This window comes from Neopsephotus bourkii, unplaced genomic scaffold (assembly GCF_033783945.1).
Source record: "Neopsephotus bourkii isolate Nb327-2 ecotype Australia unplaced genomic scaffold, CSIRO-AGI_Nbou_v1 NB_257, whole genome shotgun sequence".
Taxonomy (NCBI): domain Eukaryota; kingdom Metazoa; phylum Chordata; class Aves; order Psittaciformes; family Psittacidae; genus Neopsephotus; species Neopsephotus bourkii.
In genome coordinates this window covers 1,034,784-1,060,262 of record NW_026900766.1, presented here as the reverse complement: position 1 = coordinate 1,060,262, position 25,479 = coordinate 1,034,784, and the positions used below count along the sequence as shown (strand labels likewise).

Sequence of the window (25,479 nt, the reverse complement as noted above, 5' to 3'; positions counted from 1 at the left end):
TATATAGCCATAAACTCGAAGGTAGCTGTCTTGTAAATAAAAACTGTATGTGTCCTCATAAATGGTAAGGTATGACAGATAAGCAATATGAGCAGTTAGCACGTAATAGAAAATCGTGACCAGTTGCATATATAATCTGACCTTCCAGCTACATTTTGCTCCTGTGATCCGTTATATGATTAAAAATTAAAGGAGTTATCATTATCTAACAGATCAGAGAGCAATTTGGTATCTCTAAAAAGCATGGAAATTAAGGGGATGTATTCTATTGTTAGTTATGCCAAAATGGAGGAAGCAGTTGGGAGTGAGGAGTAGTCTTGAAGATGTACAACTGAACGTGAAAAATCCTAGTTATATTCTTGAAGTTCTTATTAGCTTACGTGTTAACGACAAATTGCATGATTCAGTTAAAGCAGAATTTGCATCATGGCAGGATCATAGAGTTGTATGAATCACTACTTTAAAAACTAGTAAATGCTGTTAATGTAGTGGAAAGCATAGTTGTAAGGAAAGATTTAAAATGGGTATTGGGCTAAATTACAATTCTTGTATTTGAGACAGATGCCTGAATTTTCTGGCATAGATTGATTCTGGATGATACGCAGATATTTTTCATAGTGAATTTGCATACTGTATGGAGAGATGCTCATGTTCTGTGAAATAATAGGCACATGGTCTTCACTATAACCACAACTATAAGTTTTCATTTAAATTTATCATAATTTAACATAAAAACAACAGTCACTTTTCTATTTTTATGCTTTTTTGGAAACAAATAACATCTAGATTCAGATAATGCTCTTTTACCCTGAATTTATGAAGGAAAGATCCAAGTCACCACTCAGACAGCATATTGGAATGCATCGGCCCTTTGTATTCCAGGAGAGTATACTACATGCAGTTGTCTGACTTGCCGAAGACAACTTAACTATGGTCTCAAGCAAATTTTGCCCATTCTTTAGGTGCCTATACAAATAAAAGCTTGAAATATAACTTGTGTTTAGTGATCTATCCCAATATTTTGTTTCTTTTTGGTTTACAGAGCTTTAGATGTATTTAGTAACTGTGGTGCTTTAAATTTCAAGGGGGTTTTGCATTTTAACAAACACAGCTTTTCACTCGGCTAATTAATATGATCTTTCAGTTCTGACAGCATTAGCAGTGATGAAGAAGAGCTAAGAACACTGGGCAGTAGTGGCAGTGAAGGCAGTACTCCAGAGAACATTGGTCCTCCTTTCATCACGGATGAAAACAGTTGGTACAACAAATGCAAAAGGGTAGAACAGAAGTACCGGCTTGCATTGGAACAGAAGGTAAAAGATTAATTTTGTCAGGGGGTTGATGGAGCCAAAGCTCATCATCAGCCAACTGGTGACACAGCCATTTAAGTGAGGCAGAAAAATATATTAAATATTATTTACCTTCCTGTAAGTGATCTTAAAATGTATGATCTTCAGAGTATCATAAGTATCTTTGCTCACTGATCTGAGGGAAAAGAGGTTTGGGGAGAGGTGAAGAAGCTAATACGGATACTGGATTTCACAATCTAGTATAGAAGCTTTGGCCCCTTTTTCCAATCTGAGGGTTAAAAGCAGTGTTATCTGTAAAGCTGGTAAGTTGTGAGCTTGAGGTAAACATGACTGTCCACACGATTTTCCTTTTCTTTAGAGACCATAGAATTTTACTGATGTACGTAGACTACCAGCTGAAGGTTTTTATAACAATAGTGATGTTAAACTTTAGTCTTGCAGTAAACAAAAATGATCAGCAAATTGCATCTAGGAATAAAAAGCAAAACTATCTTCTCAGCAATACTGAAATGGATTTTTAGAAAATATATAGTTTTAAGACCTGCTTCAAGTTAGAATGGGAGAAGAAAAAAGTGTTTGATTTCAATAATTTAGGTAGTATATTGAATGTTATCATAGAAACCAAAGGTAGGTTCTCCCTCTACCACCCAAAATACTGTAAGTTAAAGGCGAACTGAAATATATGTCTGAACATTTTAGTATTTTTAAAAGCAAAGTGTTTCTCAGTTTCTCATAACAGCATATTACAGCTACAGGCCACAATGCATATTAGCTAGAGACAGAGAGAAAAGGGAAGGCTGTTCTTAGACACTGAAGAAATAGTGTACAGAAAAAGAAAGGAGGGGGTCAGAAAAATCTAAGAAAATGCTTAATATTTTTAAAGAAATACAGCCAGACTGAGAGAGTATACCTGAGAATGAGACCTGGCATTAGGATTCATATGGATTGCTGAATGTCGGTGTTAATACGGAACGGGTAGAATTGAGGTTGGTTTACTTTAATGCACGTGATAGAACCTAGTTAAAGTTTTTCTAAGTAACTGTGAAAAAGTCAGGCTTACTGTAGGATGATAGATGTCAGAGGTATTTTTTAAAAATATGCACTCAATTATTTCTATTTTGGGTCTCCTAGACTTCTTGTTTTTGAAATCTGACCTTCAGTGTTGACAGCCAGGTTGCTGTACAATCTTCTTAGCCAGTACGGTATCACTTTCCATATGGAAAGAACTTGTGTTCCTTGGGGTTCTCTGTGGTACAGGGGATGTTCTCCCTGCTTTTGTAAACCAAAATGTGTCAATCAAAAGGAATTTCTTCAAGTACATAAGCAAAATCAAAATCTTTCCCTCTCCACCCCAGCAGTCCCTGATGCACAGGAACATATTCAAGACAGCATTTCATCCTTGGTGTTCAGACAAAAGCACAGGATTGGTTTGAACTCCACTCTGCTTCACCTTCACCCAGTGAAAGACTGTAAAATATTTTGAGGCTTAATGAGGAAAGTGTAATCAATACTGGAGAGGCAGTGAAGAGAACAAAATAGGTGGATGCTTATTTTTCTTGTTACATCCAAGTGGTTCATTTCCAAGGATACCCTATCAAAGTTGTGACAGATACCTGTAGAAACAGTACTGAAACACGGTGTCCAAATCCACTAGCCAGAATCCCTAGGAAACTTTCCATCTGCAAAAGCACAAAGATCTTTAGTGGCTCTAACAGCAAATGGAGGTTTTAGTTTATTCACAAGTCTAAAATCCAGAAATATTTATATTCCATGGGAAGTTATTTGCTGATGTTATACTGAGTATTTCAAATTTTTGAGCGTTACTATTTTCATGACTCGCATTATTCCTTGTAGCATTCTCTTAATGAAGCAGCCTCTATAATCAACTAACGTAGAGGTGAATTCAAGTCAGTTTTATGATAGTTCTTTGAAAACTTTGGTGCTTTTAATACCATTTTCAAAATGGTAGCTATTCTGGCAGCTGTTGACACTTTCCTAATTGTCCTCTTTTAGAATGCCTACTTGACAATTGCAGCAGCAGAATAACTTTTTTACTCCAACAGACAGAAAATTTTCTATTGTCTAGTTTTCATTTGGGATGTGCCAGACAAATTTTAGTATCGTTCGCTTTAACTATAGTGCATCTGTTGTATTATATCTTGTCCAAATGATCATTAAGATCTTAGATGGACTATGGTATATTGCTCCTTTCCTGTGTGTTTCTCTGCTTCCCTTTTTGGGACCTTTTTCATGGCAATGAGTTACAGTAACAGTTGAGTTGCACACAGTACAATAGGTAGTAGTTAATCAGAGACAGATTGCTTTCTTTCAAACAAAGGGGCTTTCTGACATTCTGTGTGTTGGAAAACTGGATCATTGTGACAAGAAGACCAAGTTGAAAATCATGTATTTTTAGTAACCGATACACTGATGGATGCTTCTTTTGCTCTATTGGCATTCACTTTGCACAAACAATGATAAATTCCTTTTGTGCCTCCTAAGTATGTGTACTGCAGTCATTAATAGTACAGCTCAATGATGTTTACCAGGGTTACAAATATGACAAGCAATTGTATTGCAGCTAAGACTAAGTTATGTGTATCTTCTGAGTTATTTGAATAGTAGGATAAGGTCAGGTATTATTTTGGCAAGGTAAACGGTAGCATTGCTTTATTGGATCAACAGTGCTGTGCTGGTTTAGACCAAGAATCCTTGGTTACCCTACTATCTTATCTTGGATACTTGCCCAAAGTAGATGTGAATCATAGAATAAAAGCAAAGCAAATTTATATGCACTTTTTTTAACTTGCATTTCTTGCCAGTGCATGTCAGCTGAAGGACTTCCTGAAGCTGATAAGGTTTGTCTGTTTAGTAACCTGTAATGGATTTCTCTTCCAAATCCTTGTCAAATATCCCCTTGACCCTATGTAAATTTTTAGCATCCAAACCAATTTTTTTTGGCAAAGCATTCTGCACTTCTACCATCTGTTGTGTGAAAAATCGCCTCCTTTTCTGTCTCTAAAATTTGGCTCCTGCTGGCTTCGTTTCATGGTGCCTAGCTCTTGCATGTTAAAAAATGATGAACAGTCGCTTCCTTCCTGCCTTCTTCAGACCACTCTGGAAATACAACGAGTTTGTCTTTTCCAAGTTGTCTCTTGTCCAGATTAATGAATCATAGTTTACACATTGGATAGTTCTGTGGTAATTATCTGTTGCCTATTTTGAAGTGGTGTAAACTGTTCACTTTTACGTAGTAAACTTCTTAATTTTTTGTGTACTGTTTATACTGGAGTTTTACAGGCTTTTACTGGTAGGATGATACACCTCATGTGTTATAGAGATTTATTGTCTGATTGTATTCTGTTTCTGATGGTGATGCTTCATGTTTAATCTTTTTGTAAAATATGGGATTTCTGGGAAGCATGAAATATGTCTGAATGCATCATTTAGTACCTTTAAAGCACTACTTGAAGGTCCAAGGAGTACCTTAACAGTAAAGATAATGGTAACATTTGACAGGCAGAATTGAGCACACTGAAAAACTCTTAAAATTCCTTGGAACTTGTACTGAGACTAAAATAAATTCATATAAAATATGAATATATCCAGTGGACAAAACTGTATGTAATCATAGAATCATAGAGTAGTTGTGGTTGGATGGCACTTCTTGAGGTTATCTTGTCCAAATCCGCTGCTTAAAGAAATGTAGACTAGAGTGGGTTGCTTGGGGCCTTGTTCAATGGGGTGAAAATCTCTTTTTTTCCCCACATTTAAATAGTTGTCTGTATTTCGGTTTGTGTCTGCTGCCTCTTTTCACTGGATACCCCGAGAAGATTCTTACTCCATCCTCTTTAAACCCTCCCACTAAAAATCAATACATATTGATATGATTCTCTTCCTGCCCCTCTTCCCTTCTCACCAGCCCTGGACTGAAGAATCCCAGCTCTTTCTGCATCCTCTTGTATGAGAGGTGCTCTATACCCTTAATAGTCTTTGTTTTGATTCATTCGATTAGTAACATTTTGCTACCAGCTCAGTGAAACTTGTGTGCTTCCTCAACAGGACTATGCCTGTTCTGCACCTATGAAAACTACTTTTTTTAATTACTTTTTTTTTTTTTAATATGGGCACCTATGAAAGAACGGCAGAGAAGAGATTCAGAGCAGCCCTGAGGAGAAGGACTTGGGGGTGCTGGTCGATGAGAAAATGAACATGAGCCGGCTTCAGTGCGTGCTCGCAGCCCAGAAAGCCAACCGTATCCTGGGCTGCATCAAAAGGAGCATGACCAGCAGGTCGAAGGAGGTGATCCTGCCCCTCTACTCTGCTCTTGTGAGACCTCACTTGGAGTATTGTGTGTAGTTCTGGTGTCCTCAACATAAGGAGGACATGGAACTGTTGGAACAAGTCCAGAGGAGGGCCACAAGGATGATCAGGGCACTGGAGCACCTCCTGTATGAAGATAGGCTGAGAAAGCTGGGGCTGTTCAGTGTGGAGGACAGAAGGCTGCGTAGAGACATCCTAGCAGCCTTCCAGTATCTGAAGGGGGCCTATAAGGATGCTGGGGAGTGACTCTTCACTAGGGACTGTAGTGATAGGACAAGGGGTAATGGGTTCAAACTTAAACAGGGGAAGTTTAGATTGGATATAAGGAGGAAGTTCTTTTCCTGTGAGGGTGGTGAGGCACTGGAATGGGTTCCCCAGGGAGGCTGTGAATGCTCCATCCCTGGCAGTGTTCAAGGCCAGGTTGGAAGGAGCCTTGGGTGACATGGTTAAGTGTGAGGTGTCCCTGCCCATGCAGGGGGTTGGAACTAGATGATCTTAAGGTCCTTTCCAACCCTAACTATTCTGTGGTTCTGTGATTCTAATTACGTATTTTTCCTTAGACTTCAATGAATTTGCAAAATTTTATGCATTATAGACTTACTGTATCCAGGTTTAATTAAGACTTGATAAGAAATTACTAGCGTGTGATGTCCTGGGACTTGAACAAGAAAAATAAATAGCTACTTAATATTGTAATGAGGTGTTTAATTTGTGAACATATTTTGTGACCACTGTGTCATCACAGCTGCTGTTAAAAGACATCGTGGATTTTTGTAAAAGACTAACTAGTTGAAGTGTGATAAGAACTGCACAGTATCTTTTATAGTGTCAGCTGTAGATGAATATTTAGTTCAGTAACCTTCCATGTCATTTGTGTGTGTGATGTGGTATTGCAGTTTTCAAAGAAATTTCAAAATAACATTGGATATTTTGTAATAATAATTGTTTCCTTTTCATTAACTATACAGATCCATATAGGTGCATTCTACTCTTGTCCTTCTTAGGTAATATCTAACATCCTGTATCTGTTAAGACATATGGTTCTAATCTTTTTCTTGTACTAGTGACTGTTCTATGTTGGTTTTGAAAAATGAATTAGTATTTCGTGCTGGTGGCATTCTTATCTTACTGTTCCATCCATTATTCTATTCCTCTGCAGCAATATAAATAAGTACATGATTTTCTTGGTACCTATTAGGAAACATCATACTAACCTTTAGTGAGTTCATTAGTCTATGTAAAGATTAAAAGAAAACCCCAATCTACAGCAAACCCAAAGTAGAACTGTATACATCTTAAACCATAAAAATGTGAACAAACATAATGAAAAGGTTTTTTGATAGTGTGTTCCTTAAAGCTTTCTAACACTTGTATTTGCAGGGTTACCTTGAAGAATTGGTACAACTCAGAGAAAACCAGCTATCTGAATCTGTCTCACAGAATAAACTGCTGTTACAAAGAATTGAAGATATGGACCTAGCCCATAAAATGGAGAAGGAACAGCTGGAATATATAATTGTGGAACTGCAAGACCAGTTGTAAGTTAGTAGAATGGAGAAACATTGTTAGAGCAGTATTAATTAATTATTTAGCTTATTTTACTATCTAATACAAAGAACTTGTGGTCCCGTAGAAATTAATGAAACTTCTTAAAGGAATTGACGTATTTTAGCTTTCTTTTTTTTTCTCCATGGCAAGTCTTAAAGTCTTCAGAAATGGCTCCCCTGAAAACTGCTTAGAATAATTTTAAATAAATTTATTTTTTTTTAATCTGAAATAGCTTACAATAAACTTGCTTAAATTTTTAACACATTTTTATAAGTATTTTTATTCCAGCTTTAAAGCTACCATTAAAAATGGAAGCAGCTTCCTTTTGAGCACTAATTTTAAAATGTTAGGCAGGAAAGGATAAAGAAGTATTCATTTTGTTTGCATAGATTCTATTTTATTTGTATGTGGATCAGACTCAGTAAAAATTAATCTGGTCTTAAAAATATTCAAACTGATGAAGCAACTTCCTACTCACTGTTTCTTCAATGCAAGCCAAAATGCTAACACAACAGGAGAAGGCTTAATTTTTTAATAGTGTATGTCACAACTAATATGATAAATATTCCAGTATCCTGTGATCATAGAATCATAGAATAGTTAGGGTTGGAAAGATCTTAAGACCATCTAGTTCCTTAGATAGATAGTTATCCTCCTGTTCCTGTCTGTTGGATAGAAAGGTACTGTCCTTCGCAGAGATACTCCCTTGTAATGTCTAAAGATCCAGATAGATGGAAGACCTACTTTGTGGTGACAGGTTGCCGTGAGACTGCTATAGTATGCATCTGCAGTAATTGTATGTTCTGTTCATAACAAATATAGAATAAGTTACCTTATATTTGGAGTAATTTATATGTGTCTGAGCCCTGAAGTAAAATGGAAGTTCTCTGTGGCCTTTGAAGCAACACAGGCTTTTCTGTCTTGCAGTAGATAATTTTATTGCCAGTATTTGGAATGGATTTTATGAAACTCCTCAGGAACACAGCATTTACAATTTATTTTTGACAATTTCTGAGTTGAGGAAGAAGAAAAAATGTTTGGTTTGGGGTTTTTTTTTTTTGTGATTGCCTGTAAGATTTTGAGGGATACCTGTCACTGATTTCTGAATTTGCTGATACAGCTAATGATTCATGTTCTACTTCTTTGGCCTCCCTGATTATCTGGGGGAAGTGGAGGGAAGGTGTGAGCTCTTTTAAACCCACTCCGTTACTTGGAATTATTGAGCAGACCTGCTGTTATTTTTTAGCTGAGCTATATGCAATCAAACTGTTCTAAAAAATCTCAGTCTTTGGGGTTTGATTTTTGTTTGCTTTCTTATGTAAAGGCTCAAGTATGAAGCAGTTTCTGTTGTATCTTGAGAGTGTGTTCTTATATAGCTGTTTGTGAGAAACTGCAGTCAGGAGCTTGGACTACACTAGATAGTTGGAGTGAGAGGTATGATTTTGCATTGTTATTGCTGTGAGTATAGCGTGCCTGTCAGATGAACTCTTAAAAGTGTGTTAGAAACTCGTAGTTCCTTACTGGGGAGAGAGAAGGGAAGAAATATTCCTACTAGTAGGTTTCTGATTGTTAATACCAGTCATAATTAACATCTTTTAATCATTCTTTCAAACTTGTTTTTTCGTCTTTTATTCTGACCCAGGATGACCTGGTAGCAGGCCATGTTGTATCATTTATGCACCTGTAATAAGTTTTGGCCAATTGCTATTTCCCATCTGTTTTAGAATAGTGTTCACATAATTCCAAATTTTAGTGTTTTGCTCTCCTACTGTTAGTAGCATTTTGGAGTAGTGAATATGTGCTATAATCTGTTCGAATTCTTTATTAGCAGGTAAGAGCAAGTTTGGGATTGTAATTCTGCCTGAGGCATACTACATTACTGTTTGTAAAACACATTGAGATCTGATTTAGGATCATTTGCTGTGTAATGGAAACTATTTTAAATAAACATTCTATATTTCCTTTTTTAATGCAGCTTTTCTATTCCACTGGCTGTTGTTAAGGTAGCAAGGTCTACCTTTTCAAACTAGTGTTTGTTGTTTCCAAATGGTATTTCACAGGCCTGCAAAATGTTTTATGTACGATCTTAATGGATTTTAGATAACTTACAGAGAAACTTTTCCATATTCACATTTAATAAGGCAGTTTGCTGTAAAGGATGAAAGAAATGTGGATATAGGAGATTGGAGAAACTTAGAAGTAATTTTGGTTTACAGCTGTTATGCAGAGCTGAATTTTCAGCATTCTTAACTTTGTCTCACAGTTTGGAGTACCAAACTACAATGAAAAACAGTGAAACTGAAAATCTATGATCAAAATAGTTATTCACCAGAAAGTAACTTTTTCTTGTCTGTGTCAATTTGATTGAATTTCTTAGGAATATGCCCACCCATCTGGGACTTGGACGCTTCACTTTACTGGCAGGTGTCTGGTGGCAAAGGATTAGAAAAGTGCAACTGCGGTAGACCACCTGATCATCAGTCAGATATGTTTAAATGCACAGCTGATCAAGAGGTTTCAGACTAGTTATTAGGAAACATTTCTGCACTGAGAGGGTAGTCGGACACTGGAACTGGCTTTCCAGAAAGGTGGTCGATGCCCCATACCTGTCAGCATTTTAAGAGTCATTTGGACAATGCTCTTTATAATATGCTTTAACTTTTGATCAGCCCTGAAGTGATCAGGCAGTTGGACTAGATCATTACTTGAAATCTCTTCCAACTGGAACTATTCTGGTCTATGCTGAGAACAGCTTGTTCTTTACCGCACTTTCAGTATCTCCAGATAAAGTGATTGCCTAGTGATACGCGTCAATTGTAGTAATGACAAGGCATATTCTGGCCTTCATTTGTTTTTGTCAGAAGTGTTTGCTGTCACTGGGACATGTTTTTCCCTGGGATTTGTTGTAGTTGAACATTAGAGGACAATGCTTTTGGCTGCACTCTTATACAGAAATAATGAAGGTAGGGCACTTAAGGCCTTAAAGTGGTTAAAATTAACAGCTCTGAAGTTCTTAAAAGTAACAGCTCACAGGGGGACAATCAAAAGAAGTGTGTCATTCATGGCATGTCTAACTGAAGAAAACAGTTTGAATTCCATTATCATTAAAAACATGATGGGAGAGGGATCCCAAATCATCAAGGAACTCTATGCTGGAGTATTCAAAACGCACAAAGGCAGACATTTCTTTGTTCTTTAAGATCCTGCAAAGAATACTGAATGTGTCTTGGAGCAGTGAGATGTTTGACTATGCACTCCATCAGTAAAACACTATGAGCACTCCCCCAATATTGGGATATTTATTTATTTATAAATTCTATACATGTACTACTGTACTAATATGTACATTACAAGCATACACAAAAAATAGGAATTAAAAAGGATGAGACAAAGATGACTTTCTTTTCATTAACAGTACAAAAAGTATTTTCTTCCCATACCCCAAAGGATTGTTGTACGCACCCCACTTTGAAGACCACTGTCTTGAAGTTAGCTCAGGCAGAGAAGTGACTGGGCAAAATCTGGAACTGTTTGCCCAGAACATCCTTGTGTTAAACTCTACTTCAGCTTAAGCAGACTTCCCCCCACCCTAGAGTGGTTCTTATTCTTTCTTTTGCCTTATACACTGCCTATGTCTAAGGCAAACTGCTGATCTTTGTTACTTTACAGTTCAGATTCTGCATCAGAAATTGATATATATGTTAAATATTGATGTATGGTTACAAGAGAGATCCCATCAATTTTCTGAATACTGAGTCATCTCCTGCATAGTGACTCACTGGTGTTATAAAAGGTAATCACTTTAACATAATGTGTTCCAACGTGGGTTTCCTCGTGAGGTATTTTTCAGGTTTCCCGGCTGGTGTGCCTGGTGTAAGATGGTACAGTCCCTTTGTCCCAGCTGGTGCAATAGTTTAATTTTTTTATTTTTATTTAATTTATCACATGTATTGAAAATTTATTTCTTAAATTCAGTGGCTATGCTATATTTTATGCTGCTTTGTTTTTTATCTCCCTCTCTTGTTCCTTCCTATATCCCTGTCTTGTCCTGGTGTTCTGTGGAGGAAAGAAAAGTCAAGAACTCTTCTGTGCTTGGATTCTGTCTTCGGTTATGGCACAAATAAGACTCAAATTAAATTGGAGGGACACTCATGGTCTTACATGGTATTAAGCTTGCCTGTGTAATTAAGAATTTTTTTTATGTTTTAGCAAATCTGAAAGCTAGATTTATTTGTCGGGCTGTTACTTCAGAATTGGTCAGTCTTTTCAAGCCCCAAACAGTGCTTGTAGTCCCATTCTTCATATTTTAATATAGCTGTCAGATCCAGCAATACTGCAGTTCCTGTCTGGATAATACAGATGTCTTTGTAATCACAGGAAATGACAATTTAGTTGCAACCCTTAGAGACTGTTTGTTTCTATGACACTTTAATTACAGCAAGTGTTCTGTGTATGTTTCCACTCAGGAGCTGTACACAGCTTGTCACTCACGCCTCGCTGTCAGGCATTGACTGTTTGAGCAAGCTGTCCAGAAGCCTATTTTCCCCTGTTAGCACTGCACTGAGCTCAGGCTAATGTATCCTACCTTCCAGAGAAGTAGAACTTTCAGTCTGTGTTGCTGAGCTTTGCAATCCTCAAAATCATCTGGAGAAACAGGAAGTCTGGATAACTTTTTTAGTACTCTTACCTTTTTTATTTTTTTTTCCAGATAGTGTGCTTGTAAGGCTTTTTTTTCTGAAGAAATTGAATTCCTCAACTGCATCAGTACATTAAATCCAATTTGTTGTAGCTGCTTTATTTTCTCGCTGAAAGGAAGCAGGAGATTAAAATGTAATCTTTGGTCTTGGCGATTTTCTGTCCTAGAATGTAAAAATTGAGAATGCCAATCCTTGTTTCCTTTGAAAGCTTTCATGGATCCTTGCTATCAAACCATAATTCACATTAGCTACGCTTTTATTTGTAATGCTTCCTTGTACATCCTGTATCTCTCCCAGGTTTGCAGCAGCAGTTTTAAATCCTTAGCACTGCAGTCTGGTCTGTTCTCAGCTCCTTTTCTCAACTTGTCTGCGCATTATTTTTCCTTTAACAGTGTAGAAAACACAGTGCAGCTTTTGGCAGATGGTAAAACTTTTGTTCAGACAGCGTTGTGGGTTTTGGTTTCGTGGAATTCTTTCTTTTGAAGTTTGCTGCAATACTGTACCCCTGTTCTTTTTACAGAGGTGTGCATAGACAGCAGGAAGGGAAGTTCTGTTTTCAGTGCAGTGGAAGCCTATTGAGTAATAGGAGTTTTCTCTTTGCTTAAAGGTATAACTAAGAAAAGTTCATCTCAGCATAGTACATGGGCAGACTCCTGCAATTCAGAGTAGAGTGTACAAGAGTGAGGCCCAGCAAAGAAATATGCATAACTAAACAAAATTGCAACCAAGCTTCGAACATGACGGAGGACATGCTATTCTTAGAATCCAGAGGGACTGCATGGGTTTATTGTGCAACAGGAAGCCAGACATTTCTGAATAGCAGCCTGAAGAAAAGGACATACTTTGCAAAATGCAGTAGATAGAAAGGGATTTATTTTTAAACCCTTGTATTTTAATACCTTATTCTGGACTTTAATACCTTATTCTAGATTAGAGAATTGTAGGGACCATTTTGCATACCTAATGACATTAGCGTGGCAGTGTCCCTTTCTCTGAACCTCTGATGTGTGATACTAGAATCTGTTTTCTTAGTGGCATTCTTTCTCTTCTTCCATGGCTGCACTTCTATGGGTGAAGGCGTTGCATAGAGGTAGCAAACACAAAAGCTTTTAAGTTACCAGACATAAGTAATGAATGCATTCCAGATTCCAGTATTTTTGTCCAATGTGGAATTATAAGGTTGGGAGCAGGGTAAGTAAGGCCTTTCGAAATAATGAGTGTTGAACATCTGAGGGCCTAAGCACAATGCAGCAGCTGTTCTGTGGCACAACTAGTCCTGTTACTGTGACACATGAAGATCTGTTAGCCAGTCCAAAACAGTCAGAAAATGTAGTGCAATAGGACATGCCTGATTTTTCTCACTGCAGCAGATGCCATTAGAAAGTCTGATGGGATTTAACTGCTCTGGCATCTGATTTGGGGAATACTGTGTCTGTGTGCAGGGCACAAACCTGAGAGAGGTGGTACATTGCAGCATCAGAATCTACTGGTAAGTAACCAATTTCCATACCTGCTGATCTAATTTCTCAAAGTCCAATGACATACCAGTCCAGACAACTCACTGTCCTGCTACAGCACTGACAGTTTGAGAGTTCCCTTTTATTTTAGAGTTGCTCTTACAGGTTTTAGTTATATTCATGTATGCTGTCAATTTCAGTTTGCATTCCATATTTTCTGTCCTAAACAAAGGTTTTTAAAGCTTGTTCTTTGTTCTTTGTTATTCAAATGTTTTTATTTTTTAAGCTTTTATTTTCACTTTTCACTACTCAGGTAGTTCTTGAACTGGAGCATTCATCTGATATGATTCCCTTTCTTAGGGAATTAGTCTGTTTGGTTTATTTCCTGTCTTCATCTGCTGGTAGGAGGGCAAATTGCCAACTGGACTGGCATTTTCTGGATTTGGAGAAATTAAACTTGCAGGTAAGAAGTTACTGGTTTTTCATAGGTATAATTGGAAACAGAGCTGACATTTTATTGAACAAAAAAAAACTGTGTAAATGGGTCTTTCAGAATAGGCTTCCAATGGTACGAACCTAGATTTGATCCAGGGGAAATTGGAAATCCAGTCTAGCTGAAACGAGACAGGAAATTTTATGTGGTTACCAAGATAAGGCTTTTCCATTTTAGCTTGGACTAAATGCGAGATCAATTTTTACTTATTTATTAAATTCCCAGATTTAATATAGTATAGTAAGTGACCAAAGATAATCACCTATTTATGTCATTTCTGTTTTGCACACAGGAATGAGTGAATCAAGTCAGGTCCCACTTTCAAGGTGTACAAATCTTAGATGTGTTAATTCAAAGGAGTAATTTCTTTATCCTTTCGAGAGGTAGCTGAGCTGTCCAAAGTAATGTTAGTGCAAACCCAACAGTTTGCAGGGTTACCTTATATATTACATTAAAAAAAAGAGCTTCTTTGAAAACAGAAACTAAAAAATTCAGTATTTCAGTGATCCATTTGGAGGGTGGGTCTTCTGTGATTGTACCAGAACAACTGAAAGGGCAGCATAATGCAGAGCAGGGATGGAAATGAGCAGTAATTTGTCAATTGCATTTTATTATTATATGTGTACTGTACATAATGATATTCTGCTTATGCTTAATAAATAATCCTAAAATAATAAATCATGGAATGAACAACTTAAAATAGTAAAAGTTCAGGAAATCAGCATGTTACTACTCTGTAGAGTACCTGACAAAAGGCAGGCCTGGTGAACACTGGTGGGGAAGGATGTTTATCATGAGACTTCATTAATCTCACTTTTCCCTGCTTCTTAAATATGCAATTAAAGGACTGGAAGTCAAAAGCGCACAGAGAGGTTTCTGGGAATAGCTGTGTAAGCCTGGTGTTAATACTCTGGCTGTTGCTGTTATTCTTTAATAAAAGTAAGCAAATTTACAGGCATGGAGGGAGCATATGTATCTGCACTTCAAGCAGACGCTTATTCCTAATTTGGGACTATGTCAGTGTTGATTACCTAATGAGTCGTTGGTATTCTGTTGTAATAGGTAGGAATTCATTAGCAGGATGTTTTTACTGAATACTTCTCATTGTTTTCTAAAAGGAGCTCAGCTTACATAGCGGTTCCTGATGTAGAGAATAAAAATAATCATAGAATAGTTAGGGTTGGAAAGGACCTTAGGATCATCTAGTTCCAACCCCTCTGCCTTGGGCAGGGACACCTCACACTAAACCATGTTACCCAAGGCTTTGTCCAGCCTGGCCTTGAACACCGCCAGAGAGGGAGCGTTCACAGCCTCTCTGGGCAACCCATTCCAGTGCCTCACCACCCTAACAGGAAAGAATTTCTTCCTTATATCCAATCTAAACTTCCCCTATTTAGGTTTTAACCCCTTACCCCTTATTGTATCACTACACTCCCTAATGAAGAGTCCCTCCCCAGCATCCTTATAGCCCCCCTTCAGATACTGGAAGGCTGCTAGGAGGTCTCCATGCAGCCTTCTCTTCTCCAGGCTGAACAGAACGATATTTTCCTAAATTTTATTTTAGAACAGAACTGCATTATTATGATGTTCAGTATTAGCCGTATGATGTATTATGGTTTTTGTTCCATATAAATTATGCTTGTAAGTTATAAGGTAATATCCTTCATAAAATCTAGCCTTTGAGTCTTGGTCTGCAGGCTAAGGTGATTCTGATTTTCAGTTGGTGTTTCTCGCTAGCAGTTTGTTCTCGGGAACAGGCACAATAGATAAATTCTGTTTGTGCATAGGCCATTCCAGTTCACTGTGTTTTACTACAGACCAGCATTTTACATAGAAGTTTGCATGTTACGCCACACTATTTTTATGTGCACTTTTGGTAACACTTATGAGTCATAGCTCAAACTGTTCAGTAGTTCCCTTATGTATGTGTAAATAACAGAAAATACTCATTTTACATTTTATTCTTGAATATTTTGTGACATTTTTAAATTTCACACATACCCATTTGTACCTCCTCACCAGTTCTTCAGTTCTTCCTTTTGCTCTGTGAAGACTTTTATTCTAATTTTTCCTTAGAAAGATTTTATATATTTTGCTATACTAACAGATAAATATGTTTATTAATATTTTTCTTTTAGTTAAACAGCCTGACAGTAAACACCTAGAGGAAAGCTCATAATCTTCATTGTACTCACTGTAATCACTAAGAAAAAGTCCTACTTCAGACCTCGTACTATCACAGCCTAGAGATGACCAGCAGTGGTTACAGTGTTTGCATTCTGAGGAGCAGGAGTCCTTCTGTAGAAATTCAGTCGGCCATAGATAAAATAAATTGTCTTTTGAGAGCTTTTAACTGCTAGACAGAGCTCCTGTTTCCTGTCTGACTAAGACAGCACTCCATTACCTTGTGCAGCATTTGTTCACACCGAGTGTTTTGAAATTTGTATGCTTGTTTTCTATTAAAACTTGATCCTATTTCCTTCCTCTGAAACTCCTTTCTATAGTAAATGCTTTTGTCTTCATCTCATTTCCTTTTCCCAATTTTGAGTATTTATGGCAGGATCATTTTTGCCGCATGGTGATTAAGATTGCGAGGACGATGTATGCTGTGTAGATGTGGCACTTAGGGACATGGTTTCGTGGAGGGCTTGGCAGTGCTGGGGTAATGGTTGGACTCTGTGATCTTAAAGGTCTTTTCCAACTTGAATGAGTCTGGTTTTGATCGTGATTTTTGATTATGATTCTGTGCATTTTAATACCTTGTTAAAATAAGTGTGGTTGATATGCATAAACTGACATTGCCTTTGTTTATCTTGGGAGAATTGTTGTCCACAAGCAGTGCCTTTAATAAGTCTTTGCTGCAGTAAAATCTCATGATACTTTAAAAATGGCTGCAGGAGGGCAAACAGCTAAATAATCTATAAGGCTGATAAAATAAGTGGCAACTACCTGCTGGGAATACTTTGTCTAACATTCTGTTGTCTATTCTAGTATTTATTTGTTATATATATACTGAATGCTGTGTTTGGGCTGATTTTATATATGCAAAGTTATTTTTATATATTTTTAAAGATTCAAAATAAAAGCATAAAAGTTTTAAAGAGGAGAATAGTTACTTCTGTATCCTCCTTGATGCATGGTTTCCTTACTGAGCATAGTGGAGTGCTTTAAGTATTGATCTGCTCAAACTGTATTCGTATGTTGTTATGCTAAAATCTGTGGAGCAGTTTGGCTAGTCTCTGTGTCAAAACTTCTTTTTCTACACAGAAAGGCTGAAGTTCCAGGTTACTATAGCATAAGGATTTGTGGTAAAATCCTCAATATAGAAACCTATGTGAAATGACAAAATTTCAATGTTAGCAACTTGTCTGTAGATGTGTGGAGTTTTTGCCTGTGCTCAGCATGTTTATTTAATAAATATTTATTTAAATCGTTAATTTATTTAATTAAATACTGCTCAACTTTGTGGTGATAGCAAACAGGAATTGTCCAAACAGGAATTCACACAGGTGTTGTAAGTGTACTCTTTCACGGACACCCCCTTGTCGTGGGGAAAGAGCTTGCGTGCCCTTGTGAAGTTGGGAGTTATGCTGGTGGTGGCTTATGCTTCCGGTAGGGTCTCCCATGCCAGTCAGCTCTCAAATGAAGGGTCAGACAAAGTGTGTCCATGGGCAGGATGGGCTCACTAGCCTTCAGGCAACCATTCTAGGAGAAGGACAACTCCAACTTCAAACCCGGGCAGATGGAGCTCGTGTAGCCCTGTAAGGCCATCCATCTAAGAGAAGGATACTCTAATTAAACCTACGACCTGAGGACTTTGCTGTCACCGTCCAAGCTTGCTAGGCCCTGGCAGATAAACCTCAGGTGTAAAGGGTGAGGCCAGTTCTGCGCACGCTGTGCCTCACCTAAAATAAATCCACTGCGCAGGCCCGAAGGGTTTACCCACACTTGCAAAGCCCTGCAGCGACAGGCGAGGGACGAAACGGCAGGTGATAAGGTGCACTGGAAGTCGCAGACCCAACCCTGCATGCAGGCGGTTCAGGACATTGGTCGCCCAAGTCTGACCCAGGAGATGACAGTCTTGTTCGGCAGCATCCTGAATGACCAAGCAGCCTTTTTCAAGGACAGCACTGCTTGCTCCATATGGAGAGAGGCCTAGAAAAGGTGGCCTAACCAAAGCTCATCTCCCCCTCCACCTGGTTGGCTAGCCGCGGCCAACAGGCATCTTCTATTGCGGTCAATTAAAAACAAAGAGACAAAGGCATACACCTGCCTCCGAAGGTGTGTCCAGATTGACACTCGCATGTTGGAACATCAGAACCATGCTTGATACAGTGAACAGTGGGCGTCCTGAGCGCCGTTCTGCGCTAATTGCCCACGAATTGTCACGTCTTAACATCGATATCGCTGCACTCAGTGAAGTTCGCCTTCATGAGGAAGGTAGCCTCAAAGAACATGGTGCTGGCTATACACTCTACTGGTCAGGCAAACCCAAAACTGAAAGTCGTCTTTCTGGAGTCGGCTTCATGATTAAAAACTCCATAGCCTCCAAACTTGAAAATTTGCCGATAGGTCATTCCGACCGTATTATCTCCTTACGTCTTCCACTGCACAATAAGCAACACGCTGTTCTTTTCAGCATATATGCTCCAACTCTGCAAGCTGACCCTGCAGAAAAAGAAAAATTCTACTCCGACCTGCGTCACCTCACTCAGAAAGTTCCTATAGAAGATAAGATCATAATCCTTGGTGACTTCAACGCCCGAGTAGGAAAGAACTTTGAAGCCTGGAAAGGAGTGCTAGGCAAGCACGGTGTTGGCAGCTGCAATGATAACGGTCGTCTCTTGCTAGAGTTCTGTGCAGAGCAACATCTTACCATCACCAACACTATCTTCCAGCAGAAAGACAGCTGGCAGACAACCTGGATGCATCCACGATCTAAACATTGGCACCTTATTGATTATGTTTTAGTGCGCCAGAGAAATATTCGTGATGTCTGCCAGACCAGAGTGATGCCTAGTGCAGAATGCCAAACAGACCACCGCCTTGTGCGTTGCAAACTTAATTTCCACTTCAAGCCCAAACCTAAGAGGGGCGGCATTCCAAGGAGGAGGCTCAATGTTGATAATCTTCAAATAGCTGCAGTGAGGGACAGCTTTCAGGCTAACCTTCAAACTAGGCTTGAAGACCAACTTACAGATTCTTCTCCTGAAGCGCTTTGGCAACATATCAAAAACAGCATCCTACAGTCCTCCGTAGAATCCATTGGGTTCTCCTCAAAGAAAAACAAAGACTGGTTTGACGACAGCAACCAGGAGGTCCAGGAATTGCTGACAAAAAAGAGATCTGCTCATCAAGCACACCTCGCTCAGCCACTCTGCCATGTAAGAAAAGCAGCCTTTCGTCTTGCATGTAGCAAACTCCAACAGAAACTTAGAGACATCCAGAACAAGTGGTGGGTCAACCTAGCAGAAAAGACTCAACTATGTGCAGATTTGGGTGACCACAGAGGATTCTATGAGGCTCTGAAGGCAGTGTATGGACCCACATTCCAGGTTCAAAGCCCCTTACTTGGTGCAGATGGCCAAACGCTTCTTACAGATAAAATCTCCATCCTGAATCGTTGGTCTGAACATTTTCAAACCCTCTTTAGTGCTAATCGTGTAGTCCAAGGCGAAGGAATCCAGCACATTCTGCAACATCCGGTGAAAAACGAATTGGATTTAGCCCCTACCATGGGAGAGACTCTTAAGGCCATACAGCAGGTGAAAACTGGCAAGGCAGCTGGGGTTGACGGAGTCCCACCTGAAATATGGAAGCATGGAGGCCAAGCACTCCACGCTAAATTTCATGAGCTAGTTGTGTGCTGTTGGGAACAAGGTAAAATACCGTCAGACTTTCGTGACGCAATCATCGTCACTCTGTATAAGAAAAAAGGTGTCAAGTCAGACTGCTCAAACTACCGTGGTATAACTGCTCTCCATTGCTGGTAAAATTCTTGCAAGAATACTATTGAACAGACTAGTACCTGCCATCGCAGAAGAACTTCTACCTGAAAGTCAGTGTGGTTTCAGGGCTAATAGAAGTACCACAGACATGGTATTTGTTCTCAGACAATTGCAAGAAAAGTGTAAAGAACAGAATAAGGGGTTATACGTAACTTTCGTTGACCTCACCAAAGCTTTTGACACTGTGAGCAGGAAAGGCTTGTGGCTGATCTTAGAACGATTAGGTTGTCCCCCCAAGTTCCTGAAAATGATTATTCTGTTACATGAGGATCAGCAAGGCCAAGTCAGGTATGGTGATGCACTCTCTGAGCCTTTCCCAATAACCAATGGTGTGAAACAAGGTTGCGTTCTCGCACCGACCTTATTCTCAATCTTCTTTAGCATGATGCTCCAAAGGGCTACAGCAGACCTCGACGAACAAGACGGCATTTATATTCGATATCGTACCGATGGTAGCCTATTCAATCTAAGGCGACTGAAGGCCCACACTAAGACCCTAAACCATCTTGTCCGTGAACTGCTCTTTGCTGATGATGCCGCCCTTGTTGCCCACACAGAAGCAGCTCTGCAGCGTTTAACATCTTGCTTTGCGGAGGCGGCCGAGGTTTTTGGGCTGGAAGTCAGCTTGAAGAAGACAGTAGTCCTCTACCAACCTGCACCGCAAGAAGATTATCACCATCCCCATATTACCATCGGCGAGTCAGAGCTTAAGACAGTTCAGCAGTTCAGCTATCTGGGAAGCATCATTTCCTCGGACGCCACGATCGACAGAGAGATAGACAACAGAATAGCAAAGGCATATAGAGCCTTCGGAAAACTCCATAAAAGAGTCTGGTGCAATAAACACCTGAAGTACAAAGATCAGTGTCTATAGAGCCATTGTATTGTCTACTCTTTTATATGGGTCTGAATCATGGGTCATCTATCGTCATCACCTGCGACTCCTGGAACGCTTTCATCAGCGCTGCCTTCGTACAATTCTAAACATCCATTGGACTGACTATATGTCTAATGTCACTGTCCTCGAACAGGCAGGGGTCACCAGCATCGAGGCCACATTGCTGAAACTGCAGCTGCGCTGGGCAGGGCACGTCTCTAGGATGAAGGATCACCGCCTCCCCAAGATCGTGTTTTACGGTGAACTTGCCACCGGTAGCCGCAAGAGAGGTGCCCCAAAGAAGAGATACAAGGACTCCCTGAAACAATACCTTAGCCTTGGCCATATTGACTACCATCAGTGGTCCACCTTGGCCTCCAATGGGGAGACTTGGAGGCACACCATACATAATGCCGCTGACTCCTTTGAGAGTTCACGAAGAACTAGTCTCGAGGAGAAAAGACAACGCAGGAAGAATCGTGTCCCACCTGTTCCACCCAAGGAGACCTTCTGCTGTGTTTTTTGTAGCCGGATTTGCCTATCCCACATTGGCCTTCTTAGTCATCAGCGCGCTTGTAGTAAGCGTGGGTAAATGCCCTTCCCAAATCTTCGTTCGCGAAGTCAAGCCATGATGATGTAAGTGTATGAATTTGCATGTAGTTACTGTTGCTAATACAAACTGTGTCCTGTGACAAAACTTCTATGAAAGCATAAAAGAAGTCCCCCTGAATAAGAAGGTCATGCAGTGTAACTGGCTAACATTGTAAGAACTTGCTAGGTCACTGCTCCAGATTCCTTAAATCAGCAAGCCTTTAATATACCTTTAATGCTTGATGTACCCCATGGGATTAGGGGAATTACATGGGGAAGTGAATACCGTACAAGGTACTTAAAATTAGTGAGAGCTTTGGGTTACCAAAGTGCTTACTCCTCTAGACCCCTGAGAGTGGAGGGGGGAGATCCTCAGGTAGAAAAGTTGATTTATTTATTTATTTATTTACTCATTTATTTTATTTTCATGAACACTGGGGGGATTCTTCAGCTTGAGAAAAGCTCCTTGCAAACAGTCTTCACCACCTCCTATTGCAAAATTGTTGTGTGTCCGTCTCCTCTCCCAAACTCAGCTACTAAAAATTCCTTGCTGAGCTCAGTATTGTCTTACCTTGTTTCGTGGGAAATTCTGGCTCTCTGAGTGGTGTTACATTCCCTTTCCTAATGAGGTTCTTGTCTAAACAGTTCAAATACCAGCAGAACAAAACCTGCATTGTAAAAATAGACCTGTTCACAGTGTTATTTGTTAATTCACATCAATGCATGTGTAGTTACCTAATTTGCTACTCAGTTTGGCATTTCAGATGACTACATGGCATTTGGCTTTGACCTCCTGAGTAAATTCAGTGCAGGCATACGTAACGTTAGCTATTTGCTTCTGGCCAGAGATAGGCAAATGTGTTGTAAAGTAGCATTTAATGATTGCCTAGTATTTCATGAACTGGAGGATTTAGGAGTTATCAATGAATACTACTTTTGTTTTTAGAGTTATTCTACAGCAGTAAAAGGGTAGGTTGGAAGTTGCCTTGTACTATTGGAAAAGGCTGATCTTGTCTTGGAGCCTGAACCATGTACTTTCCATATTTCTGTATGACTTCTGGCAGATGATTTCCATATTGGCATATTAGCTTCCTCATTTCCAGAATTTTAGAAAACTGGTCTGCTTCATGGGAATATGAAGCAAAACTTAATCTGGACATGTAAGGTACTCAGCTAACTGTCTGTAATTTAAAAACTCAAGTTACCAGAAACTGTAGGATGGTAGAACATGGAATAGCTGTCTTATATTTTATCTGGAAGCATATAACAGAATTAACATGTTTGGGTTTTAGTTCATTCTGCCAAAGTATGGGGGGTGGGAGGCTGTGGGGTTGTGGTCAAACTGCAAAAATAATTGAATGGGGGGAAGGACATCACGTTTGCTTAGTTGGTTTGCAGAATAGTTGGCCTGTTAATTACCATCATGCTGGCAGAAAGAATCTTTAGAATGCAATTGCTTCTTTATTGCTTTTGCAGAAAGATCCTAATTTCAACTTTCTTTCCTACATGTGTTTCATAAGTTGCTTCCCCTAGGAAAAATGAACAGTTTAAATTGTTCTCTGTTGGTCACTCAAAGTAGAGCATCAGCTTGGTCAGGACCTTTTGTCCTGTTTTTCTTTCTGTACCTCACGGAATTGCATTTATTAGACTGAGATTTACTGCTTTTTGTATTCATAGGACTGTGCTAAAGAATAATGACTTGAGATCAAGACAAGAATTAACTACTCACCTCACCAATCAGTGGCCTTCCCCAGGAGCTCTGGATGTCAATGCTGTTGCCTTGGACACTCTACTCTATAGAAAGCACAATCAACAATGGGATGAGTAAGTTGAATATTTATTTTGATTTGCCTTTAGAGGAATAGGGAAAACTCAAAATTACACATTTCCCTTAGCATACTCTGAAACGTATCCTGTTGGAACTACCTGTTACAATATATGAGGGTCAGCTGGCAGGAAAAGAAAAAAAAGAACAAAACAGTTTCTGTTGCTTGTCATAAAAATTTCCTTCCTTTAAATAAATTTGGAGGAAAAAAAACCCAACAAACACACACATAAACAAAAAGGAAATAATTGCTTTAGGGAGAAAACAAAAAGAAACAGTGTCTTTAAGAGAGGAGAGATGAGCTGCCTACTTTGTTTTGTTTTGTATTTTTAAAACCAACAACTTTTAAAGAAGAAATGAGGATGTCTGCTTAGATCCTTAAATGTGTTACTATTAAATATTACTTTATTTGCAGGAAAAGTTTTCAAAGTTTGGATCAACTTTCTGCAGAAGTTAGTCTTTCTCAGTCCTCTCTGGACCCAGGTCACTCACAGGATGGGAAGCAGGATGGAATGAACTTGTTAAATGAAGGTACAGAGCCAGTTTAGTGGCTTCCTTTAGTTATGTTCTTCATAACTCTTCAGTCCCTGAGAGATGATTTTCAGTGTGAACACCCTATGCTTTGAACAGCATGGGGTTTTATTGTTACGGAAGTTTTTTCAGTTTCCCTAAGGACTACACTTCAAGTAAGTTTGGATTTATGAGGATGCTTCCCCTCAATAATTGTAAGACTTCATGCTGTATTTAAAGCTAAACTGAAAATACATTGCATATCTTCCCTCCCCATCACAGAAGCAGAGACAGCTCAGCTACAAGGAGGATCTTCTGTTGTCTTTCTGCTCTAACACAAACCTTTTGATTTCCTTAAGTTTCCTTTTTTGTTTCTTAAAAGAAAGATTAAAGGCACTGGATTTATAAGTGCCACTGTCATTCTTACATCTTGCATTCAACATTTATCTGTGGAGATGCAGCTTGACAGTGTTTCTGGTAAAATGGAGAGAGGTCCATGCTAGTATATAAATGTAACACACACACACACACCCCCCTTTCAAAATCTGCACCTGTATCAAAGTTTAGCTGCTCCATCTTGTGGGTAAATGTGAAAAGCAGAAAAATGCTGGAAGACTTCAGAAACAGTAGTATTTTGGGTACAGAACATAAATTGTAAAAAAATCCTTCTGTTATCAAATGTTAACTTTAAATAGACTTGACAATACAGGGCCTTAGGAGTTCGTAACTGTAACTTTAAAATATCAGCATTTAAAATTTAGTTTTAAGGTGATTTTCTATTCTGTAGGTGAGCCAGGACGATGAAATAGGGAGATGCTGGCAGATCAAATTCTTTATAATGTGATTTATTGCGGAGTTGGCGCAAAATAACTGAAATGGATATTCTGTGAAGACATAAAATAGAGGAATTGTCCAGTGCAGACTTACACCTAATAAGTATGTTTAATGTTAACTCTCAAGTGTATTTGGATGACAGGGCAGATACTTGCACCGCCACTCCTGCACTGTAGGGCTTTTTCTCAGTGGTCGGAGACTAATGCACTTCAAATCACCAAGGTTTAGAAAACAAGACATGTTTATTTTCAAAGAAATATATCCTGATTCTAGTTACTCCTTTATGAGAAATTTAAAACTAGGTCTTTCATACTGACATGTTAGGAAGGTCACTTCAATTTCTATATAATGCATTTGGTGCTTGAATTGGACCCTTCTGTTCCCCATATCATCTCTGGAGCCTCTGAATGTCCTTCTATAGGAGCCTGGCCTCAGCCCAGCCTGCAGTGCACAGCTGGGGATCTCTGCACTTGAGCAGGGAAGGTGTGGCATAAACTACACGTCTTTCTCATGGCACTTATGAAGTATGTGTGTGCTGAAGCAGTAGTGCACAATTCATAATAATGTAGGTGGACCATTTTTTTTTCTATTCCCACATCTTTTTTGTGGTCAGATCATCTTGTGCTATACGAATCATTAGCTTAATTCTTGTTTTTCTTAACAGGGAAGGAAGACACTCCATCATTGCTTGGTCTTTGTGGCTCTCTTACATCAGTAGCAAGCTACAAATCTCTCACAAGTCTGAAATCGAGTGAATATCTTGCAAGTCCCACAACAGAGATGACAAGTCCGGGCTTAACTCCATCATGAGATACACACAAGATGGAAGACCTTTCTGTTGTATGCATTTGGTTTATGTTCTGTCAAATGACTTGCAATGAGGACTGCTGGTTCTGAGTTAACATATAAGTTGCTTTATTATTTCTCTCCATGGTTATCTATTTAATTCACAAATTCTGTCAGTTTTCATTCCCTTTTTTTCCCCCCCAGAGGACTTCTCAGATTT

The 25,479-nt window shown here is 39.0% G+C and overlaps 1 protein-coding gene across 1 annotated transcript in view; it reads left to right on the top strand.

Moving 5' to 3' along the window:
* RUNDC3B (RUN domain containing 3B) overlaps positions 1-25,479 on the top strand; it is a 52,316-nt gene extending 26,837 nt beyond the window's left edge. Inside the window, exons 7-11 of the mRNA XM_061346094.1 lie at positions 1,145-1,313; positions 7,014-7,171; positions 22,982-23,128; positions 23,545-23,660; positions 25,138-25,479. Of these exons, the coding sequence (XP_061202078.1) occupies positions 1,145-1,313; positions 7,014-7,171; positions 22,982-23,128; positions 23,545-23,660; positions 25,138-25,283 (736 nt within the window). The 3' untranslated portion in view covers positions 25,284-25,479. The remainder of the gene's footprint in view (positions 1-1,144; positions 1,314-7,013; positions 7,172-22,981; positions 23,129-23,544; positions 23,661-25,137) is intronic.